The sequence below is a fragment of the Bidens hawaiensis genome, unplaced genomic scaffold (assembly GCF_021521415.1).
Source record: "Bidens hawaiensis isolate Kalapana, Puna unplaced genomic scaffold, B.hawaiensis_p1.1 tig00003760_1, whole genome shotgun sequence".
In the NCBI taxonomy this organism is placed as follows: Eukaryota; Viridiplantae; Streptophyta; class Magnoliopsida; order Asterales; family Asteraceae; genus Bidens; species Bidens hawaiensis.
In genome coordinates this window covers 1,213,995-1,234,029 of record NW_027491216.1, presented here as the reverse complement: position 1 = coordinate 1,234,029, position 20,035 = coordinate 1,213,995, and the positions used below count along the sequence as shown (strand labels likewise).

Genomic DNA, 20,035 nt, shown 5'->3' with positions numbered 1-20,035 from the left:
CATCAAATTTATACTCGCACCCAAATCCGCCAATGCATGGCTCATCGCATCACTACCAAATAAACACGGAATCGTAAACACACCCGGATCTGACAACTTCTCGGGTACACGGTTCAACACTACCGCCGAACAATCTCCCATGAGGGGAATCGATGGCACCTCCCCCAACCTATCCTTCCTCTTCAACATGTCCTTCAGAAACTTCGCGTACTTCGGCATGTTTTGGAGGGCTTCAATGAACGGGAGATTAATCTTCAACTGTCGTAACACATCAAGAAAGTGCCCATACTCCAGCGTATATTTCTGGTGTTTCGCGCGAGCGGGATACGGGATACGAGAGTGGTCAACCAAAGGTGATGGCCGGATTTCAACCGGCTTCATCTCTACTGGTGGTGCAACTGGTGCGACTGGTGCGGTGTTCTGCACTTTTCCCGGTACTTCCATCTCGATCTCTTCATCCATCACCTCCTCATCTTCAACTTCATACCTTCGCGCTTCGGGACCCAAAACCCTGCCACTACGAGTAGTAATTGCCTTGATTTGAGCGGCTGGATTATGTTGAGTAGAACCTGAAAACTGTCCCGGAGGTCTTTCATTCAATTGTCAGGAAATATCACCAATGGTCCTTTGCATGTCGAGCATAGCTGATTGTTGATTCTTGAAAAGCAGATCATGCTCGGCAAGGGTCTTTTGAGTGGCTTGATCTCTAGTAACCATATGCTGCATTATCTCGTCCAACTTTTAACTCAGATCCGGCACATTATTCGAACTTTGACCATGGGAACCTTCGTTGTTGTACTGTTCCTGATTTCGGTTATAGGGAGCTTGGAAACCAGGTGGCCCACCGGCCGGACGCCAACTCGAGTTACTCTAACCTTGATTCTGATTCTTGTAGCTGTTCCAGTTCTGATTGTTGTTATTGTAAGCATTAGGGAACCTGTTCTGACCAGCCACAAAATCAACATCTTGATTATTCATCAACGGACGATCCAGCGTACCATGGCCACCCCTACACATCTTATCCACCTTAGCTTTTAACTCTTTTATCTCCCGGTGAGATTCTCCAAAGCAGCAGCCATACCAGTATCCAGATTGACCTGGTGTACACCTCGAGCAGATGAGGGTGTCCTGGTGGTGGGATTTGAATTCCCGCCTTGTGGCTTCTTCGCGTACTCAGATTGCGCGAAATTTTCAAACATCTCGTTACACTCAGTCACGTTCTTCTTGTCCATCAGATTGCCCCCCGCAGCTGTGTCAAACCTTTCTTGAGCTTCATAAGTAAGGCCATTGTAAAACTTCTCAACAAGGGCCCAAGGTGTGAGCCCATGTTGTAAACAACGGGAAAGCAGATTCTGAAAACGTTCCCAAGCTTGGTAATACGCCTCATCCGGCTCCATGTGGAAGGAGTGGATCTGATCACGGAGGCGAGAGGCCTTAGCAAGTGGAAAGTACTTCTTGAGGAATGCGTTGCGAAACGCCTCCCATGTGGTGGATGTTCCAGCAGGTTTCGAATCGAGCCAAGTGGCGGCACGACCTGAAAGTGTAAACGGAAACAAGTGAAGGAAGGTCGCATCCTGGTTAGCACCTTGCAAATTGAACGTTTTGAACACACGGGTCAGACGGTTGATGTGTGCCAGTGCATCTTCATCTTCACGACCATGGAACTGGTGGTGATTGGTGATGTGTTCATGATATAGGATGGGATCTGCCACGAGTTAGGGTTATTAATGTCGGGAGCGATAATGGGTGAGTGATCTACATGGAACCCTTCAAAAGCTTGCTGGTACACGGTGCGGTTATTCTCGGCCATTGGAACGGGTCTAGGACTTGGTGGTGGTGAATTTGTGGGTGATGATTTCAGTGAAGTATCTATGGTGATCGGTTGCTTTTCAGACGAACATGCCTCGGACTTCAACGGAGTAGGTCCAAAACAATTCAACGGCGGTCCTTGCAAACGAAGATGTGGCATATACCTACAAAAACGTACGAGACCGAGTAAGTAGTTTCTAATAAAACAAGAATAATAAAATCAAACTAATAATTAAAAACAAACTAGACTTAATTAGACTTCTACGACTCAAACAAAACGTGAAGCAAAACAAGTAGCACGTATGTAGCAAATAGGTCCAATCAAAGCTAATAACGCAATTACCAAGAGTCCCCGGCATCGGCGCCAAAAACTTGATGTGCTTGAAGTAATTTAATATTTATTAACTAAATTAACTAAAAATAAACACTAAGTAATACTCTAAACTCTTTACAACTCGACTAAACTACTAACCGGTAAGTGAACCGATCGACTCTAGTAAAGCTAAGTAAATTCGGATATCGAACCCACGAGACTCTTTAAATTACGTTTATTAGCAAATTAGACTCAACTACAAAACACGAATTCTTAATTATATTTGTTTGGGGGATTTAAAATACTAATTTAATACTATAATTAAAAACTAATTAAGAAAACAAGTAACTTAAACGAAAACGAAGTTTGTTATGAAAATAAGATGATGATGAGAAAACTACCTAGGCTAGACTCCCCTAAATTTCAGTAATGAATTGACTCGGAAAAATATTTAGTTATGGACTGGGATCGTAAAATAGACGCTTATAAGAAAACCCGAATAGTACCCCTGACCCTTCTCAAGAGAAACCTATGGATTTCTAACAAGTTTTAACGCACACCAGTATTAAAAATCAAGTTCGCTTACGGTCACCCAATTGTTTATAATTTAGTTCCTTTATACGAAATCCTACCTTACAGCGCGGAAATCAAAGGCAATTTACTATACTTAATTGATTTGATAAACAATAATAAATAATCAACCTTAGACGGACTCCTTACGAAGAACTAAGTCTAGCAAGATTAACTAGTAAAGACTTATCAATAGTCTAGCACTTTATAAATTTTAGGTTAGCAGCACACTTAGGTTTATTTGACAATATTATTCCTATGATCTTATCATGACATCAATCATAAAATAATCAAAAACACAAAGTAATTGAACTAATAGCAACTTATCATATGACAAACAATAATCAAGGAAAGCTATGGAATAAAACTCATCAAACAATCCTAATTATCCATATGCATCAATTAATTATAGATAAATCTTTTACTAAATCATAAAAACCATAACGTAAATAAATCCTAAAATCAAATCAAAACATCAAAATAAGTTCATCATAAGCCTAGATAGTTCATGCAATATAGCCTAGCATCTTAGGTTTAAGTAAAAGAAACAAATAAGAATTCATGGCGATAAAATAATGAAAACGAAAAAAACAAAAGATAAAACCCGTGTTCTTCGCCTTCAACTAATATGTGCAACACCAGCTGATTCTTCGACTCCAAAGCTACTGAAAACTCGTCTTGGTCGCCTCGGAACTCACCAAATTCGTCTGGACTTCAAGGTATGCTTAAGGGTGAGTTTAGGGGTCTTTAAATAGGCAACAAGTGTCCAAAAATACGAAAGTCGGCCAAGAAAATCTGGAATCTTCTGACATTGCCCCGCCGCGCCGTGCGGTGGCCTCCTCTCCCTTGGCCGCGCGGCGCTCCGGCCTAGGGGGGTCACCTGGTCCGGTTCGGTCTGGTTCACTCCTGGTTCGGTCCGGTGCATTTCCTGGTGCTTCGGTTCGCCGGTTTAGATCATTTTTGATCGTTTTTCGCCCTCTTTAACCACAAACAAGTCCCGGGACATACATTTATTCAAATAAGCTAGTAGCATACAAATCCTAACAAAAATTGAACATAAACTAATAAAATATTATATAAAATATACACGGGATTAATGTATATTAAACGTTATATCAATGTGTATACTCTCTTAAAGAGAGGTTTCATTTCTTAGGTAATTAAGGAATGAATTTGCATCACTCGATAATGGAATGTGAGTTTTTAGCATTGCAACAACTGATAAAAGTGATTGAATGGCTAAGAAACTGTTATTGTGAAATTCGATTATGGTCAAACCGATATCAAGTAACGCCCGCTAATTCCGGTTTCAAGAATTAAAGCTTGTAGAGTATGTATAATTCTCGGGATTTATTCGACGTTTCTTGGGATCCTTCTCGTCACCTCGGTACGTTATAATCACTTAACTTTCTCCCCAATTTGCTACACACTTCATACTGCAGGGACTAGGATGTAATATATTTTATATCATAATATATATATATATTAAAAAAAAACCTAACCCTAATGTTATTCAGCGCCGATCGCAGCCAAGACCCCCCCTGCTCGAATTTCTTCTCTCCAGCCAAGTTTGATCCGTAAAAACTTCAATTCAAGATCGGTTTTATGATTCCCCATGTCTTTTACACCTTAATTGATCATATTAACGTGCTTATTGGTCGTTAAGGTCGAGTTTTGATGATAACAGTTTGCTGACAGATTCGTATACGTTTATTGTAGGGTCTGTAACGCGATGATAATCCATTTTTTTGATCAATTCTTGATTCCATGATATTCTACTTTGAGACTAGTTTCCAGAAAGGTATAATACGTAATTTTTGGACGAGATTTGAATGGTTTTTAAGAATTTATAAAATCGAGTGTCAAAGCTGATGCGTGATGACGGATTCTGGTCTGTCTTCCCGACGTCATAACCTTTTTTCGACAGGTCCAAATTGGTTGGTTTCACTTCTGGAAGTTAGTATTTTGAGTTAGGAACCAAACCCAATTGGAATCTTTTAATTTGGTTCGGTAATGAATTTTATAAAAATAAAACCATTTTGTTGCGCACTGAAATAGCTGCACGTACCTTGCTGTGTTGGATGATTTTTTATAATTTTTGTGTCCAATAGAAAAATATAATAAAAATATTTTTATAAACCTAAGACATTTATTAAAGTCTGGTAAAAATTTAATAATTTATTTCAAATGTTATCCTATGTAATTAAATGCATCTTCGCATGCTAAAATCTACACGTTTTACTCGTTATTGATCGATAAGTTCGTTTTAGGCTTAACCGGTGGATGTTCAATTGTGTTCTTGTCGGGGCTGTTTGAAGTGAGTTTTTGCACCACAATCTTCCTAGGTATGTCCCGTATATCATACTTAAAGATCATGTTCATAGGTGTTCGTTAAGTTGATCAACTAGTTGTACTTTGATTGTTATGTTCGGTTGTCTAGAATTGTAGTTTGGCGCGTTTAACGCGAGGGTTGAAGTGATTAACGACCAATTCAGCTCGGGGACACTTGGTTTGATGTACGGGCTATTCAAAATTCATTTTTATAAGTTATGGGGCTGACTGGTTGTCGGTTACTCCAATGGGTCGGTACAACGCGCAATTGTGTTTATTGAATAGTTGGTGCGTTGTACTTGCGGGTTACCGACCCATTTGACTCGTGTGGCGTCGTGTGGACTTGTTGGCTGTGATTTTATCATAATGGGTCCACATGGGGCTGAGTTGGATGTTAACGGCCTAAACGACTAGTAAACGAGCGTGTTAGTGTCACCTAGTGCTCCCGGGGGTAAATTGGGAATTCTTTATTCCCGGGAGTACCTAAGGGTCGTTTTGGTGAATGTGAGACCTCGGGGGCTGTTGTGATTAAGTTTGATGAGGTCAAGGGTTTAGGTAACTCGAACCATGTTAGAACGTCTCGTAGGATAAACGAGTCATCTTGATATCATTAGTATTGATTGAATGTAAATCGACAGGTGTTTGAGTTTTGGGATTTCTTAGGGATTCTCTAGCTCGTGGTGAATCCGCGTCTTGTGTCAGGTGAGTTCTTGATGTCCCGTTTAACTCTTTTTAAGTTTTGGGCTAGCATGCACACCTAAACGATTTTGCTTGATGAAATGTTTTAAACTATTTTGCATAGGCTTGCTAGTATTGGTAGGCCTTGGAATGTTATAGAATGTGTGTATGTATATATATATATATATATATATATATTAGAATGGCCAATATTTGGCGAATGTTGTAGTCGTCTCGACTACTGAATGTTGCGTATGCCTACTTTGTGTTTGCATGCGCTGAATGTTACGTGTTTGGGTTGTACGTTTTCTCGGCCCTGAATGTTATTATTGAATGTTATATATATATATATTTATATATATAGGAATGTACGTATAGAGATGTTCATACGTAAGGATGATTATTTATTGAATGTGATGACCTAACTAATGTAATTCCGTTTACAGTTTTAAAACCGTTGGAATGATTATTAAGACATTTGTTACTTATTTAAAAATTGAACTCACTCAGCTTAAGCTGACTTTGTGTGCATGTTAGTGTGAGTTTCAGGTTAAGAAGAGGATGCCTTATCGCTTGGACGTGCACGAAGCTACTTGGACGGTGAAGGGCATACGGGATTTGAAGATTTTATTATTAAACATTTATTTTTAAAAATTTTTTTAAAGAAAAATTATGTTGGTTTTGGGAAAAATTCCCAGGTTTTGGGAACTTATTTTGTTATTTACGTTTTCTGCCGAATTATACTCTGTGATGCTTATTTTAATGAAAAGAATTGTTTTTAAGTTTAATTATTTTTACGAGTGTTTTGAATGATTACCAACTGTGGGGTTCCCGGGGTTCGGGGCCTTACATATCACCAAGATCTATCAGGTGGGATAGTGCTGACTAAGGGTAATAGTTAGATGAATAATGGAAGATTTATGTGAAGTGCAAATAAATTGTGTGGTGATAAGGTTGAGAATTTCTTGCTCATAAATAAACAAAAATATGAAAGGGGAGAAAAAAGTAAACGGTAAATGTATTGAGAAAAGTGATTTTAAAATTTAAAAGTTCAAGCTGTAATTTAAAAATTATTGAGAAAAAATAAATATTTGATTTATTAGACATTCAATAAATACGTTCAACTACATATTTTGATATTAAGAAAAAATTAAATATTTGATTTATTTCATCCCTCAAATCCATATTAACACCTCATCCCCTAGAACATCAAGAAATTTTGAATTTTCATGGATCTAGTCTTTGATCTTCTTCAACGACACACATTTAACAGATGGTGAATATGATGATGCAGATGAGGTAACTTGACAGAGCCGGCTGGAGGGTACTGCCGGTTAGACCGTCGGCTGGGGCACGTAATTTTTAGGGGCCAAAATTTTTTGTATGTGTATTTTTTATATATACATTTAAAAATATAAAACTTATAAAATATGAATTGCTCTTTCTTATCTTATAATTATGGGGCCCAAACTAGAACTAAAAACTAAAAAAATAAGTAAAAAACCCGATGCAAAATAAAAAAAATAGCGGTCGATTGAAATTTCTTTTTGGTTTCTTTCTTCTTTGCGAATACTAAACAACGACCAACCCAGCCGACCACCACTGTTGGTTTGTTTTTAACCACCAGGCTCCTCCATGGTTGACCAAGCTAGCCACCAAGGACCAAGCTATTTTTTTTCAATGTTAGAACTTAGGAGAGTTTCACGAATCACTGGTTAATCGTTAATTATTATGGTATTTGATTTTAATAATATATTTTTCTATGTTTATTGTTATAACATTAAGCTTCGTTTAAAAAAATTAGCTTATATATTTCGTTACTCATTAAGGCTAAGGGCCTTTTTTCTCCGGCTTGACTGAGGTATTTAAATCCTCAAATACGGTCCAGTAACTTGACATCCATTTTTGGTGATAGGTTGAGATGTGCAAATAAATTGTGTGATGATAAGGTTGAGAATTGCTCCATTTTTCAACGTTGTTTGGTTTGATTTACACCGATAAAAAACCGTCACTAACAGTGTGACTAATAGTTTGTCGTAAGACCTGTCAAAACCCAACTACAAACACCTTCTATCCAAGGGTGATAAGAACATATCATACAAACATGTCTGGTTAGGCTTAGCACTAATGATACATGTTGCTCATGTTTGTCAACGAAAAAAGATACTACATGTACATACATAACACATATCTTTGAAGTGCACATCTTTCTATTTTTGATGATATTAAATAAGTTTCATGATAATTAACCAATAAAGGCATCAAATTGTTGATCTTAAATGATATATTCTTCTCTTCCATAACATCAATTTCATCACAGTCTGAACTTTTACAGGAGTTAAATTAAGCAAACACAGATGATCATCTAATTTCTTATATATTTTTATTCATTTGAAAGAAGATGTTCATCCAATTTGGAGCATATAACAAACACTTGGTATTGTGCAATTTTATTTATAGTTCATAGTTTAGCATATTTCTTTAGATTTTGAGCAGCATCTTTGTTATTTTCCGGCACAGGCAAGTTGGTGATAAGAGTAACTCTTGATGATGATACAAGTGATCTGTTTTCTGAATCTGCAGGATCAATCTTCCATAACCTAACCTCCCACACCTGCTCAAATCATCTTGTTCAAATTACGCAGATTTACACCAAAATTTACATGCATTTATGAAGAGTGCTGCTATGCATGCACTACCTTATATCATACGCGCAATAATGGACAGAAGTAGAGAGGGGTCAAGAGGGTCCATTAACCCCGGGCATGAGAATCTATTGGATTTTTATATATAAAATCTGAGATTTTTCTAGAAAAAACATGATTATGATCCTCTAGTTTAGCCAGTGGAGAAGTGGACCTTATGATTGAACCCCCCCCCCCCCACCCCCGGGATCGATTCAGCCATATGAAGTCATTAACTTTTTTGGAAAACACTACTGTCGCGGTTGTCAGTTTCAGTAAAGTTATCATACGTGCTAGTATAAAAACCTTTACATATTTTTATACAGGCGTGCATAACACTTTTCACGTCATATGATCAGTCGTATAAGGTTATGCAGGCCGTATAACTTCTGCGTAACACACAATTATCATCCTTGTCGATTTCAGAAAATGTATATATGGGTTGTATAAAATTTTTCTTGCTCGTATAAAAACCTTATTTTATTTTTATACTGGTATGTACACATTTTCTACACATCTTATGCAGAACACACTGTTGTCACATCTATCCGTTTAAGTTAAGTTATACCGGCAATATAAAATTTTCCAGTTATCGTACGGGTCATACAAGTGGTGTGTGTCAATATAACATTTTCCACGTATGCTATGATCCGCACCTGAATGGTTTTGCCCACGTGGACCGGAGTCGCCTCAGCGAACACAAGATCCCCAAGGTCAGCACGCTTGAGATGATTAATACTCAACTGTAACCCCGCCACTCTCTTCCACCCGGACGCCATGTGCGCCCCCATACTCGCCAACGCCTCCGCTATCAACGCCGACACGCCGCCGTGCAGCACCTTAAACGGCTGTCAAATTCAAATTCAAATAAGAAACGAAACAATGAATGAATAAGAAATTAACAGGATCACCTGGCACGCCTTGTGAGTGACCGGAAGACGGCCGGTGACCTTCTGCGGTGACAACTCATCGATCTGAAAGCCGATTGCGTGTAACGGAGCATCCAAAGTCTCCGTCTTCGGATCCTTGGTGGATGAATCCATGGATGAATGAATTTATGATGGTTGGTTGGTTTGTTGGTTGATGATTATTATTTATATTATTGAATGAGGAATACAGATAGATAGGGTAAGGTTAGGTATGAAGTGTGAAGCGGATTAAACTTCCTTAAGTAGTATACAAGTCTTAGAAATAGGGACAATGCCAGGCTTATATTAGCAATTTTCTTCACATTTATTGTCATATACTTGAATTTGGTGACGGTGAATCCGTTATTATATATCATAATTTTGGTGCCACTAAGTGTCGATTGGGTCACTTGGCATTGAATTTTTTTTTTTTTTTTTTGTGGTTTTATTGTTTTTATATTTTTTGGTACCGTGACGAACATAACAGAAACCGAACGAATTCGTGTAGACTCACAGCCTCAATGACCGGGACCGACAACGCTCGAGTTTTACCAACGCCGATTTTACTAACTGACACCGCCCTATTGGTCCACCATTTTTATATATTTTTCCATTTTTAGCTCTGGTACCGTAACGAAAGTAACCGAAACCGACCAAACTCGTGTCGAGTTACCGCCTTAATGCCCGAGATATATATTTTTTTTTGTACTTTTGGTACCGTAACGAAAATTGACCAAATACCTCTTTTTTTCTTTTTTTGTTTGTTTTAGTTCTGATTTTGTAACGAACATGACAGAAATCGACTGAATTCGCGTAGACTCACCACATTTTGTTTTTATTCCGGTACCTTAACGAATATAACAAAACCTAATAAATGCCATTTTTTTTTGTTTTAGTTCCGTTACCATAACGAAGGTTTACCGACCGATACCACCCAATTGGTCCACCTCTAATTTTACATGTTTTTTTTATTTTTGTTTTTTAGTTCCGATATCACAATGCACTTAACGAAACCAACCGAGTTCGCGTCAACTTACCGCCTCAACGCCTAGGACAATAATACTGGGGTTTATTATCGTCCATGTTTTACCAACCTGCCCGACTCAACGCATCGGGTAAAACACTAGTTATTTTATATTTGTGGAACTGCGACTTCTTGTATTTAGATAATCGCACACTCTGTTCTTTCCAATGTGGTGTAGTGGTAGAGAGTTTGGGTTTCTCAATGGAGATCCAAGTTCAATTCTCACTTACAACACCTTGGGGGGGGGGGGGGGGGGTTGGCTCAATGAAGGAAGACTAGGATCTTTGTGATCTCCAGTTCGATCCAGAGGGTATACGGGTAGGTTTTCCTCGGAACTGGAGATAACTTGGAGGCGCTTAAGAGCTCCGTGCGGCTGGGTTGGGCCAGCTGGCGATGGCCTTTAGCCATTGGATCACCCCGTACAGAGTACTTATGTATTCTATGTTTGTTGGCCGTTAAAAAAAAATAATAATAATCACACACCCTAAGTTTAAAAATTTTGTTGTTTCATTTTGGCCACAGTATTTTGTTTTAACACGAAAAATCATATAATCTACTACCACTTAACATAACGTGAATCCATTGTTACTTTACTTTGTATGATGTTATTTTATATATACATATACTAGGTTAGAAATTCTGTAGGTAAAAAGAATTATTCTTTTTTTTTGTTAATATTTATTTAAAATAAATGTAATATGTATTTTAAAGATGTTTTATTAAAAAAAATTAATGTATAGGACTTATGTTTTATTATATTATTATATTATTTATAACATTAAAGAAAATTATTATTTAAGAAAATATAGAGACGGAAAACCCAACTTTTAATAATCTATAAAACTGTCCTATATTTTCATTATTTCTATTTATCATATATAGTAAAGGCATCTATATACAGTAGGGCTTCATACCCTGCCTATGTGGCACCCTAAAAACGCCCATCATCATTACACCTCTCTAAAAATAAGTAGGTGTTGCCTCTCGTGTCATCCGCATGAGTACGAGGAAGTTTCTTTCCCCTTCAAACTCACTTTCCACCAATCACCATCTTGTTCAATATAAACATCATTTAATCTAGTTTACTGGGTTGAATAAAAGAAAATAAACATAATTACTATTATACATAATATTTAAATAAATTAAGTTTATTAAATTATAATAATTAACTAATCACTATAAAATTATGAAGGGGGTCACATTTCACTACGGGGTAAACAAGAAAAATCCACTGTCTATTCGGCAAATGAGATGGCAAGAAAAAATTGTGTTTTTAGCCCTCCATTATAGATGTCCTAAAAGAAGAGAGAATTGTTAATGGTGTTTTGTAGCCACATTACCCAGGCGGCAACAATATCTCTCTCAATGGGTACACTTACCAATATATTCTTACCCAAGTTTGATTCTAGAATGGTGGCTTTTTAATGACATACCCTTAATGGATTTAAACATGAGACCACACGAAGAAAGCCTTATGGCAAAAACCATAACCTTTTGAATGAACACGATTGCTTTACTTAAATGGCGTTACTTAGAGCCATTTCTATAAAAGAAAATAGCAAAAGAGTGACCTATAACAAATTGATGGTCAGGCCCGGCCCAAAGGGAGGGCGACGGATCCAGGCTCATTTTCTTGAAAGGCTCATAATTGTTAAAAAGGAATAAAATTATATTTTATATATAATTTTGTATTAAAACAAAATCTTACAAATAGAGTTATTGGTTGAATGAAAAGAGATTAGACTATGGAATTAAAGGCATGGGTTCAATTCTCACAATACTGGCATTCTTTTTTTACATGGGAAAAAACTATTTGTGTTTTATAAGAGTCATTTTAATAACTTTTTTATTTTTTAATTTTTTTTTTTTTTTTTGTTTTTGGTCCATATTGGGCTTTTAAAAGGCAACCATATTAGTAAAATTGTCTTTCGTATAATTAGAACACGATTTTAGAGCCCCATTTTTTACTCATCCAAAGCCTCAAAATTTTAAGTGATTTTTGAAGACGACCCTGGTGATAGTGATAAAGTAAACGGTTGTAATGGATTAAATGTATGAATTAGATCATTTGAATGTACACATTTTAAGATGGCATTTATTGATCCACATTTTTGTGACACAAATTGTTTTGATATTTAGTTCGCAATCACTTTCTACTGATAGATCAATAAGTTATCATCTCACATTGTGAAATAAGAAAAAAAAACACGTGATCTTAAAAGAATTATATAAAAAATGACACCCTCCATTGATGACGTGAAAACTATTGCTACAAAACATTATACATAGCCAAATAAAATGTCTTAAAAGTGCACCTTAAATGGAGGTGCTTTTTTCTCATCCAAGTCGTATGTGTATGTTATGGGTGGGAGAGGGAGGTGAGAGGGTAGGGCGTCGAGATGAGCAAAAAGGGTTCTGGTCCGGTACCGGTACCGAACCGAACATTTCGGTATCGGTCGATATCGGTACCTTTCCGAGCCACAGCACATCTGGAATTATAGATGTAAGTTGAGAAGTTCGCAAGAGAGGAGATAAAAAAAAAGGGTGAAAGATAAGAATGGACGGAGCACCCACGAGAGGGCATCGATGCTGCTCATCTCCAGTTAAAGACTGTCCCGTGGTTGAGTCCCAATAAATATAAACCATAAACAGGGTGTGCGTCTTGATGATCCCAACTTCACAACGGCCATTTTCTTAAATAATAATAATAATAATAATAATAATAATAATAATTTAAACCTATATATATATACACACCAATCAATTAACTCATTTTTTCAAAACAAAAGAATTATACTTAAAGTCTTCTCAAGAAAATTTATATCCATCTAATATAAAATGGATCTTTTTTAAAATTATTCATCTAGCTCCAATTTTAAAAAGAGGCAAGTCGTCCTAAAAAAAGAAACACGAGTTTCGATGAAGAGGGACCGCGTAGCCGCACATGAATGGCTAAAGACGTATTATTTCATTGTAAGTTTCAAAAATCAACGAAGAAATTTTCAGACGTAGATTTTGGATGTCCCGAGGGTTATTTTTAAGAATTGTTGCCTATATTGAGTATTTTCAATGACGTTATGATGGTAGATTCAAAAGAGGGTTTTCGCCAATCCAAAAGTGCACATCCACAATTCGCCAGCGAGCATGCGCGGTTTTTACCAACTGTTATGATGAGGTGCTAGCTATGTTTGAAAGGTCACGTGACACTTTATAAAACTTTTGTGATGGTATTATTCAATTGTACGCAAAAGACTATTTGCGTAAACCAATCAAGCACGACATAAAACTTTAATACAATGCTCACGACAGTCCATGGATTTCCGTGGATGATAGAAAGCAATGTTTTAAAAACTGCTTTTTACTGGGTTGGATTAGGCAAAAAAACGGTTCAGCCGGTTTAACCAAGTTGCACTAAGAGATTTAATCGGATTGAATAGTTAACCCCATAATTTTATAAAAATAAAACTTCAATTCTTGACTCAAAAATAATTTAAAAACACATGGTACAACTCATAGACTCACACCCTTTGGCGTGGTGGCAAAGGCGGTTAGATTTATTTAGGATGTAAATTTAAAGGTCAAAACCTTCAATCCTCTGTTGGGTTTGGGTGTACGTATTATTAAGCTGTTAAAAAAAAGAAAAAAACAATAGAAAAAAAGCTTTTAAATTTAACAATTCAATTTATGGTGTGGGACTTGTAACGACCGTTTACCACTTTACCTTTATTACTTTTTACTTAAATTTAAACATACATAATGTTAAGAACCATCTTAATCAATATTAAATCATTAATACATGGATTGAGCATTCACATCTCATACCCCATTTAAATTTCAAGAAAAAATGATTAAAAAACATGAAAAACATCTCATTTCCCATCTTTAATACCATTCCACATACAGTATTTTGAAAAACAAATCAATCCCCCAAATTTGCTTCTAATCATTCTCCCCTCATCTATTTTTTTTATGGATGAATGTGAGTGGATTAAAATTAAAAGGTAATAAAAAGGATTATTAAAAAAAATTAATTATATAGGGATCAATACAAGAAATGGGATGTAGAACCCTTCTAAAAACAAATTTAGAAAAAAGTGTTTTTTAGTCAAATTTGCTTCAACTATTCTCCCCAACTACCTTTTTTAAATATCATACAAACCACCAACCAAACCGTTCTTTGTGAGTCTCATCGACCCAGAAAGTAAGTTTGTTATTTATCAAACTCGACATGACCGGCCCTCTAACACCCCTAATACCCATTGAATTCACATACATTGATATAGATGATACTACAAAAGTAAAAATTTACCATAAGTTTAAAAGCATTAAATTGCAATTGTGTTAGAAGCATATCCAAACAAAGGTGAATGAAACCCTACCAACTTCTAAGGCATTATGCTTCTCTAGCTTCTATGGCATCAACTTCCTCATTAGACAAGATATCAACAATTGGTTCATATAAGTCCCACTCTCTTCTTTTCCTACACAGACCAACACTCAATAAGGTTAGTTTAGGTGGATTCAAAATCTTATTGTGTCACATTGATTAAAGATAAACACTATCAGCGGCCAGTTTTAACTCGACCCCATTTTGACCCGCCCATTTTTCCAGGTTCAAAGATGAGATTACTATTACCTGATGACACTTGATTTGTTACCAAATAACTTCATCGTGTCCAACACATTTCCACCTGGCTTACTGTGATTCAAAATCAGTAAAATCAATTATCACTATTTGGTCGAAAAATAATAATAATAATAATAATAATAATAATAATAATAATAATAATAATAATAATTTTATTATTATTATTATTACTATTATTATTATTATTAGCAGTAGTAGTAATAATAATATTGCATCACATTCATGTCATCAGAAACAAACCTAAGAGGCAAATGCTCAGGGCCCCTGCGTCCTTTCTTGTTTACTCGTGATTCCCTTGCTGAAGCTACACTCTGGATTGCAATCTAGAAAATAATAAAATTATATACAAAATAATAGCTTAATTTCTCATGTATTTGCCAAGAATGTCTACATGTAAACAAGTAACGAAATACTAACCTCACAAAGTTGTTCCCTGATAGCAAAAGCAATTGCAGGCTGCAGAAACAAGATTTTCTTAATTAAAAATTGAGAAATTAAAAAACATAATAATAAAAAAAGTGGCTGCTAAGAACATCATATGAACTATAATTATAAACTAAAAACAACATTATGAACAGTATTTGGGCCTTTAATAAAAATATAATAACTACTAATAAACTTACTCCAACTTCAGGGTCTTCAATTTCCAAATCTTCACAAAAGATTCTTGCAAATTCTTCAGGGTCACTCTCAAAGTTATTCAAGTCCTGAAATTGATTTAGCTCAAACATCAATTATTATAAACTAAAAAAAATCAATTCATTACACAAACTGAATCAAAAAAGGACATGAATATAAAAAAAGCATACCCATAAAAATTGGTCTTTTATTAGAGTATGATTCACTCGAAGATCTAGCTGGTAGAGATCAAATAAAAGGTCAACATCAACAATTAAATATTGAAAGAAAAACACATAGTCATGTGAAGATAGATGAAAAGTACCTTAATAGGGACCATTTTTTCACCTGTGTGCATATCTTGTCTTTCCAATGACCGGAACTCATTAAGTTGTGACTGCATTAATTTTGAAGATACAAAAAAGTGAAGATGAATGGATGCTTTTGTGGAAGCATAAGCATAAGCATTTATTTAAATATGCAATATACATTTAGCTACTAATTTATGCAGACAAAAGTGATTTAAAAGCTTAATACTGTTTTATTCTGATCCAATTACTTTCCCAACAAGTTGCATAGTTAACACCCTGTAACTTTGAATATACACGTATAGAATAACACGTTTGAATGTTAATATCTAAATTACCAATTAAGCGTGTAAGTTATTAATACATGCACAAATCATACATACATGTATGCAAGTAAATGTGCTTGTTTCAAGTATAAAGGGTTAGACTGTCACTCATCCACTCAGCTCGCTTAAAAACACTATTGTTACTAAATGATTGAATGTCTTATAAACGGATCACAAATTCAAAATGAGATTGCATTGATGCCCAGAAACCTTATCTGCTTTATCTTGCTTCACCTCCTACACTTTCATTCTACCTGTGCAGCTTTATAATTGAGTGGCTCGTCTACTTACCCTTATTCAACTTCATTATCTTTGATTAATGAGTTCTTTTGTTCTCTTGTTATTTGATATGATTATTATTCACTAGCTTTGTTTCTCGTCAATGTGTGTATGTTCTTTAATGTCGTATGGTCACTATTAGAATTTGTAATTTTGTATTGATGATTTTATCACAAACACTATAAAAGGCTGCGCTGTTTGGTTGCAAATGTAGAACAGAACTATAGACAAGAACAAAACTGGACAGCTTATTGTACACGCAGTAACAATTACGTAACACTATTTCTATAGATTGAATGCATGTTTCATGAGCTTGATCCCCATGTGATTCATACTTCTTTAATGTGGTATTGCAGATTAGTATATGCTGATATCTCAACAGAAACTTCATCATGTCTTAATACCTTACCTACTTTATCTTTCTTAAAGCATCCTACGCTTTTTACACTTTGCTTCTACCTACAAATCATGTTAACTTTTAGTTAATTAAGCCATTGACTTCAATGTCCCTCACTATCTTCATGACACCTAATTAAAGTATCAAACTTACCGTTCTTCAACCTCAATAGCATTAACTATGATGTCTTTTTGGTTTTTATCCAAGAATCATTTAATATTATTAAGGTTATTAGTTACGTACTTACAACACTAACAAGTGTCTTCAAATTTGATGTCTGCTTCCTATACCTGTTCAACCAAGTTGTTTGTTACTGTTTTGAGTTATCATTTCTTTCCACATTCTTTAAGCTTCTCATATATATTCAAGGGCCTTATTAAGAGCATTCTACCCTTGCCAAAAGATATTAGGTCATCACATTTTAGGTCCCACGACATAACCCAAAAGGAACTTAACATATGTGTGGCGTAGATGTTTGCCACCACAAATCTATTTTTGTGATCACACATTCTAATTTGACCTTAAAATCTATGATACATCAGTGACAGAGTAACGTGAGAGACCCCGAGTGTACTGCTCCCATAAATCCATAATGATGTTGACAGACTAGCATTTGCCCATATAAATGCACTGATGCTGCCCACTGTAATCAAGGGTATGCATGTTGTGGCACTAAGAGATCATATGGCATCCGATACCGTTTGATTTTACCAGGTTTAACAAGATATGATATTGGTTAGCATCTCTAGATGGCTAGATGAACTATCTTACACTACTGTTTTTAGATAAATATATGAGAATTGCATAGAGTATAACTATTAAATATTATTGTTAGCAATAACATAACTTAACGGCTTGTTTCCAAAACAAAGCTACAATGATCAAATCATTATATATAGCAACTAAAGTTGGTAACAAGTTTGTAAAACTGAAAACACCAATGTTCAAAATTGTTGTATCTATGAAACAAACAAAGAGAGCAGGGTGAATCAAGAAGGTTTGCAGCACTCCCAACTGCATTTTTCACTACAAGAACAACATTGAAAACAGTCTGGAAGCGAATAATACAAAGAACAAGACTCGGTATTCCACGTCAGCATTTGCAGCAGCAGTTGTCGTTGCAAAAACAGGGTATATAGAAATTGAAAATTTTTAATTCTTCATTAGCAGTTGAAACCAAATCCACTCTAGAGGAGGGTTTCTAGTCAACTCAATCAACTCTGTCCATCAAAGAAACCCTAGATATATGAGTTAATTGTTTCAATTTTTAATGAGGCATACCCAAAGTCCGTTCATTGTGTTCTTTGATTCCTGCTAGCTTCAAGTATTGTTCTTGGAATGACAATATTAGTCAGGGATGCTGCAACCTTGAGGTTCTTGATTTACCATGCATTCAATGTGTCGATTCATAAATACAATGTCACCAAATCTACTTATATATAATAATTTGATGACTGCATCTTCATTTCTAAAACAAGCACCTAACTTCAATTATTGCTAACACTATCTTATATTATGCATACTACAATTAAGTCAGATATGTTCCAACCATATCAGAGTGTCCCTCAATAAAGTATAGTCCACCCATAGATCCTACAGATTTGCAGCATTGTTGCAAATAATTAGGTCAACGCATATAAAACCATCTAGACCAAAAGCATTTAAAAGTCTATACATAACCAAAAAAACAGCAGACTATAATGGAACTCAATAATTTCATCTTACTTTCTTATGGTTACGGTCGCAAGCTAATTAGTACATCTCAAAACAAAAATGTTCAAAACTATTTCATGTGTTTTTATTCTCTGTATGCGTCACAACTTAAGATGCTGACAAGCAGTTTTTGCAAAGACGTTACATTATGCATTAGCCACACAACAAATGTGATCAAACACCATACATAAAAGTTTCTAGCTACACGAATACTGTTTACCTGAACGGATTGAGCAATCTGGGTTACAAATGGTGGAGGAAGCTTAAGGTCTTTCACTGTGCATTTAGCAAACAAACTTACAACTGAATCCGGATCTGTAACAAGACACAGAAAGAAGATAAACAAACTGAAAACTTTCACAGTGAATTTCTGAAACTAATTAATAACAGAAACACACACCAGAAGGGTTCCAAGTAAACGTATCCCTGTACCGCTGACCGTCTATCTCAATGTCAAGCCGAATGGGAACAAGATTTTCAGCAGTCGGACTGCATTTCAAAACTGTGAATCAGTTACATATTCCTCTACCAGAAACATCGTAATAGAAAATAAAGCAAAGGCGATAATATCAAAATGATTTCTCTGAGCTTACATTCTGAACTTAACGGGGGTTTTATACGAACTCCAGGCTGGATACGGCTTCATATTATGCGCTCTTTGAAGTCCAGTAAGTTTTAGCTGGCACAGAAAACTGAGTCTCGAAATTATAAAAACCCACATTATGTTTTGTATATAGTTAAAGCATCAAATATCAACCTCCAAAGATGTTTCTAAGCAATGAACACAGTTTGTCGTCTCAACACCACTAATCGACCGTATCATAAAACTAGTGTTGTCACTTTTATCCGCAACCGGAAACTAATAACTGAAACCCAAAAGTGCTTTTACCCGTACACATGAAACCCGACCCTACCCCGACCCGTACTAATTCAAGACAAGTACAGAGTCACTAGGTCAAATAGCCGAAGCCGAATAACCTAACCTGGGGTTGGAAGAACATAAAACCTAAAATCAACAAGTGTTGATCGATATGATGAAAACCTAATTAATATAATACATTACAGATAATATAATTATAATTAATTAAGCGAGTACAAGTAGAAGATGATAAACCGCGCTACAAGTCAACCGGAGGAGATTTCGTGCCGTTCGTCGGGAAATTGACCCCTTTGCCTATATTTAAAGAATAATTATGAAATTATACTGTTGTACAAATAAGAGTTTTGAAGAAAATATAATAAAAGGAATATATTTTATAAAGTCAATTTCAACCATTCAACCAAGTAGTTTAAATGACAATGCATCTGATTCAACCAAGCAAGTCCGTATTAATTATTAAACACGTTGAATTTTTTATTTTATTTTTTGTTTTTAATGGTAAATTTCATTCAACCATAAAAATGGCACTTGCTAGTCCTTAAAGCAAAG

General features: G+C 35.7%; 2 protein-coding genes across 2 annotated transcripts in view; both read right to left on the bottom strand.

Annotated features, from left to right (window-relative positions):
* The window catches only part of LOC143624332 (1,4-dihydroxy-2-naphthoyl-CoA thioesterase 1-like), a 90,059-nt gene extending 80,621 nt beyond the window's left edge, over window positions 1-9,438 (bottom strand). The window contains exons 1-3 of the mRNA XM_077095027.1: window positions 9,297-9,438; window positions 9,042-9,233; window positions 8,134-8,315 (exon numbers count right to left, since the gene is read on the bottom strand). Of these exons, the coding sequence (XP_076951142.1) occupies window positions 8,163-8,315; window positions 9,042-9,233; window positions 9,297-9,428 (477 nt within the window). The 5' untranslated portion in view covers window positions 9,429-9,438 and the 3' untranslated portion in view covers window positions 8,134-8,162. The remainder of the gene's footprint in view (window positions 1-8,133; window positions 8,316-9,041; window positions 9,234-9,296) is intronic.
* A 5,178-nt stretch (window positions 9,439-14,616) lies between these two features.
* On the bottom strand, window positions 14,617-19,280 carry LOC143624331 (chromatin structure-remodeling complex protein BSH-like). The gene is made up of 10 exons (XM_077095026.1): window positions 19,200-19,280; window positions 19,007-19,095; window positions 18,827-18,921; window positions 15,909-15,980; window positions 15,775-15,822; window positions 15,589-15,672; window positions 15,383-15,421; window positions 15,206-15,288; window positions 14,954-15,016; window positions 14,617-14,798 (listed from the first exon to the last, which is right to left on the bottom strand). The coding sequence occupies exons 1-10, from the start codon at window positions 19,250-19,252 to the stop codon at window positions 14,711-14,713; spliced, it is 714 nt and encodes a 237-aa protein (XP_076951141.1). The 5' UTR covers window positions 19,253-19,280; the 3' UTR covers window positions 14,617-14,710.
* Between the last annotated feature and the right edge of the window lie 755 nt (window positions 19,281-20,035).

Excerpts from the sequence above, each read along its gene's own strand:
- LOC143624331 (XM_077095026.1), bottom strand. The coding sequence starts at position 19,252 with ATGAAGCCGTATCCAGCCTGGAGTTCGTATAAAACCCCCGTTAAGTTC. Across the intron at positions 15,017-15,205 it reads CCTGAGCATTTGCCTCTTAG|TAAGCCAGGTGGAAATGTGT; the intron begins GTTTGTTTCTGA and ends TTTGAATCACAG. Across the intron at positions 14,799-14,953 it reads AACAAATCAAGTGTCATCAG|GAAAAGAAGAGAGTGGGACT; the intron begins GTAATAGTAATC and ends TGGTCTGTGTAG.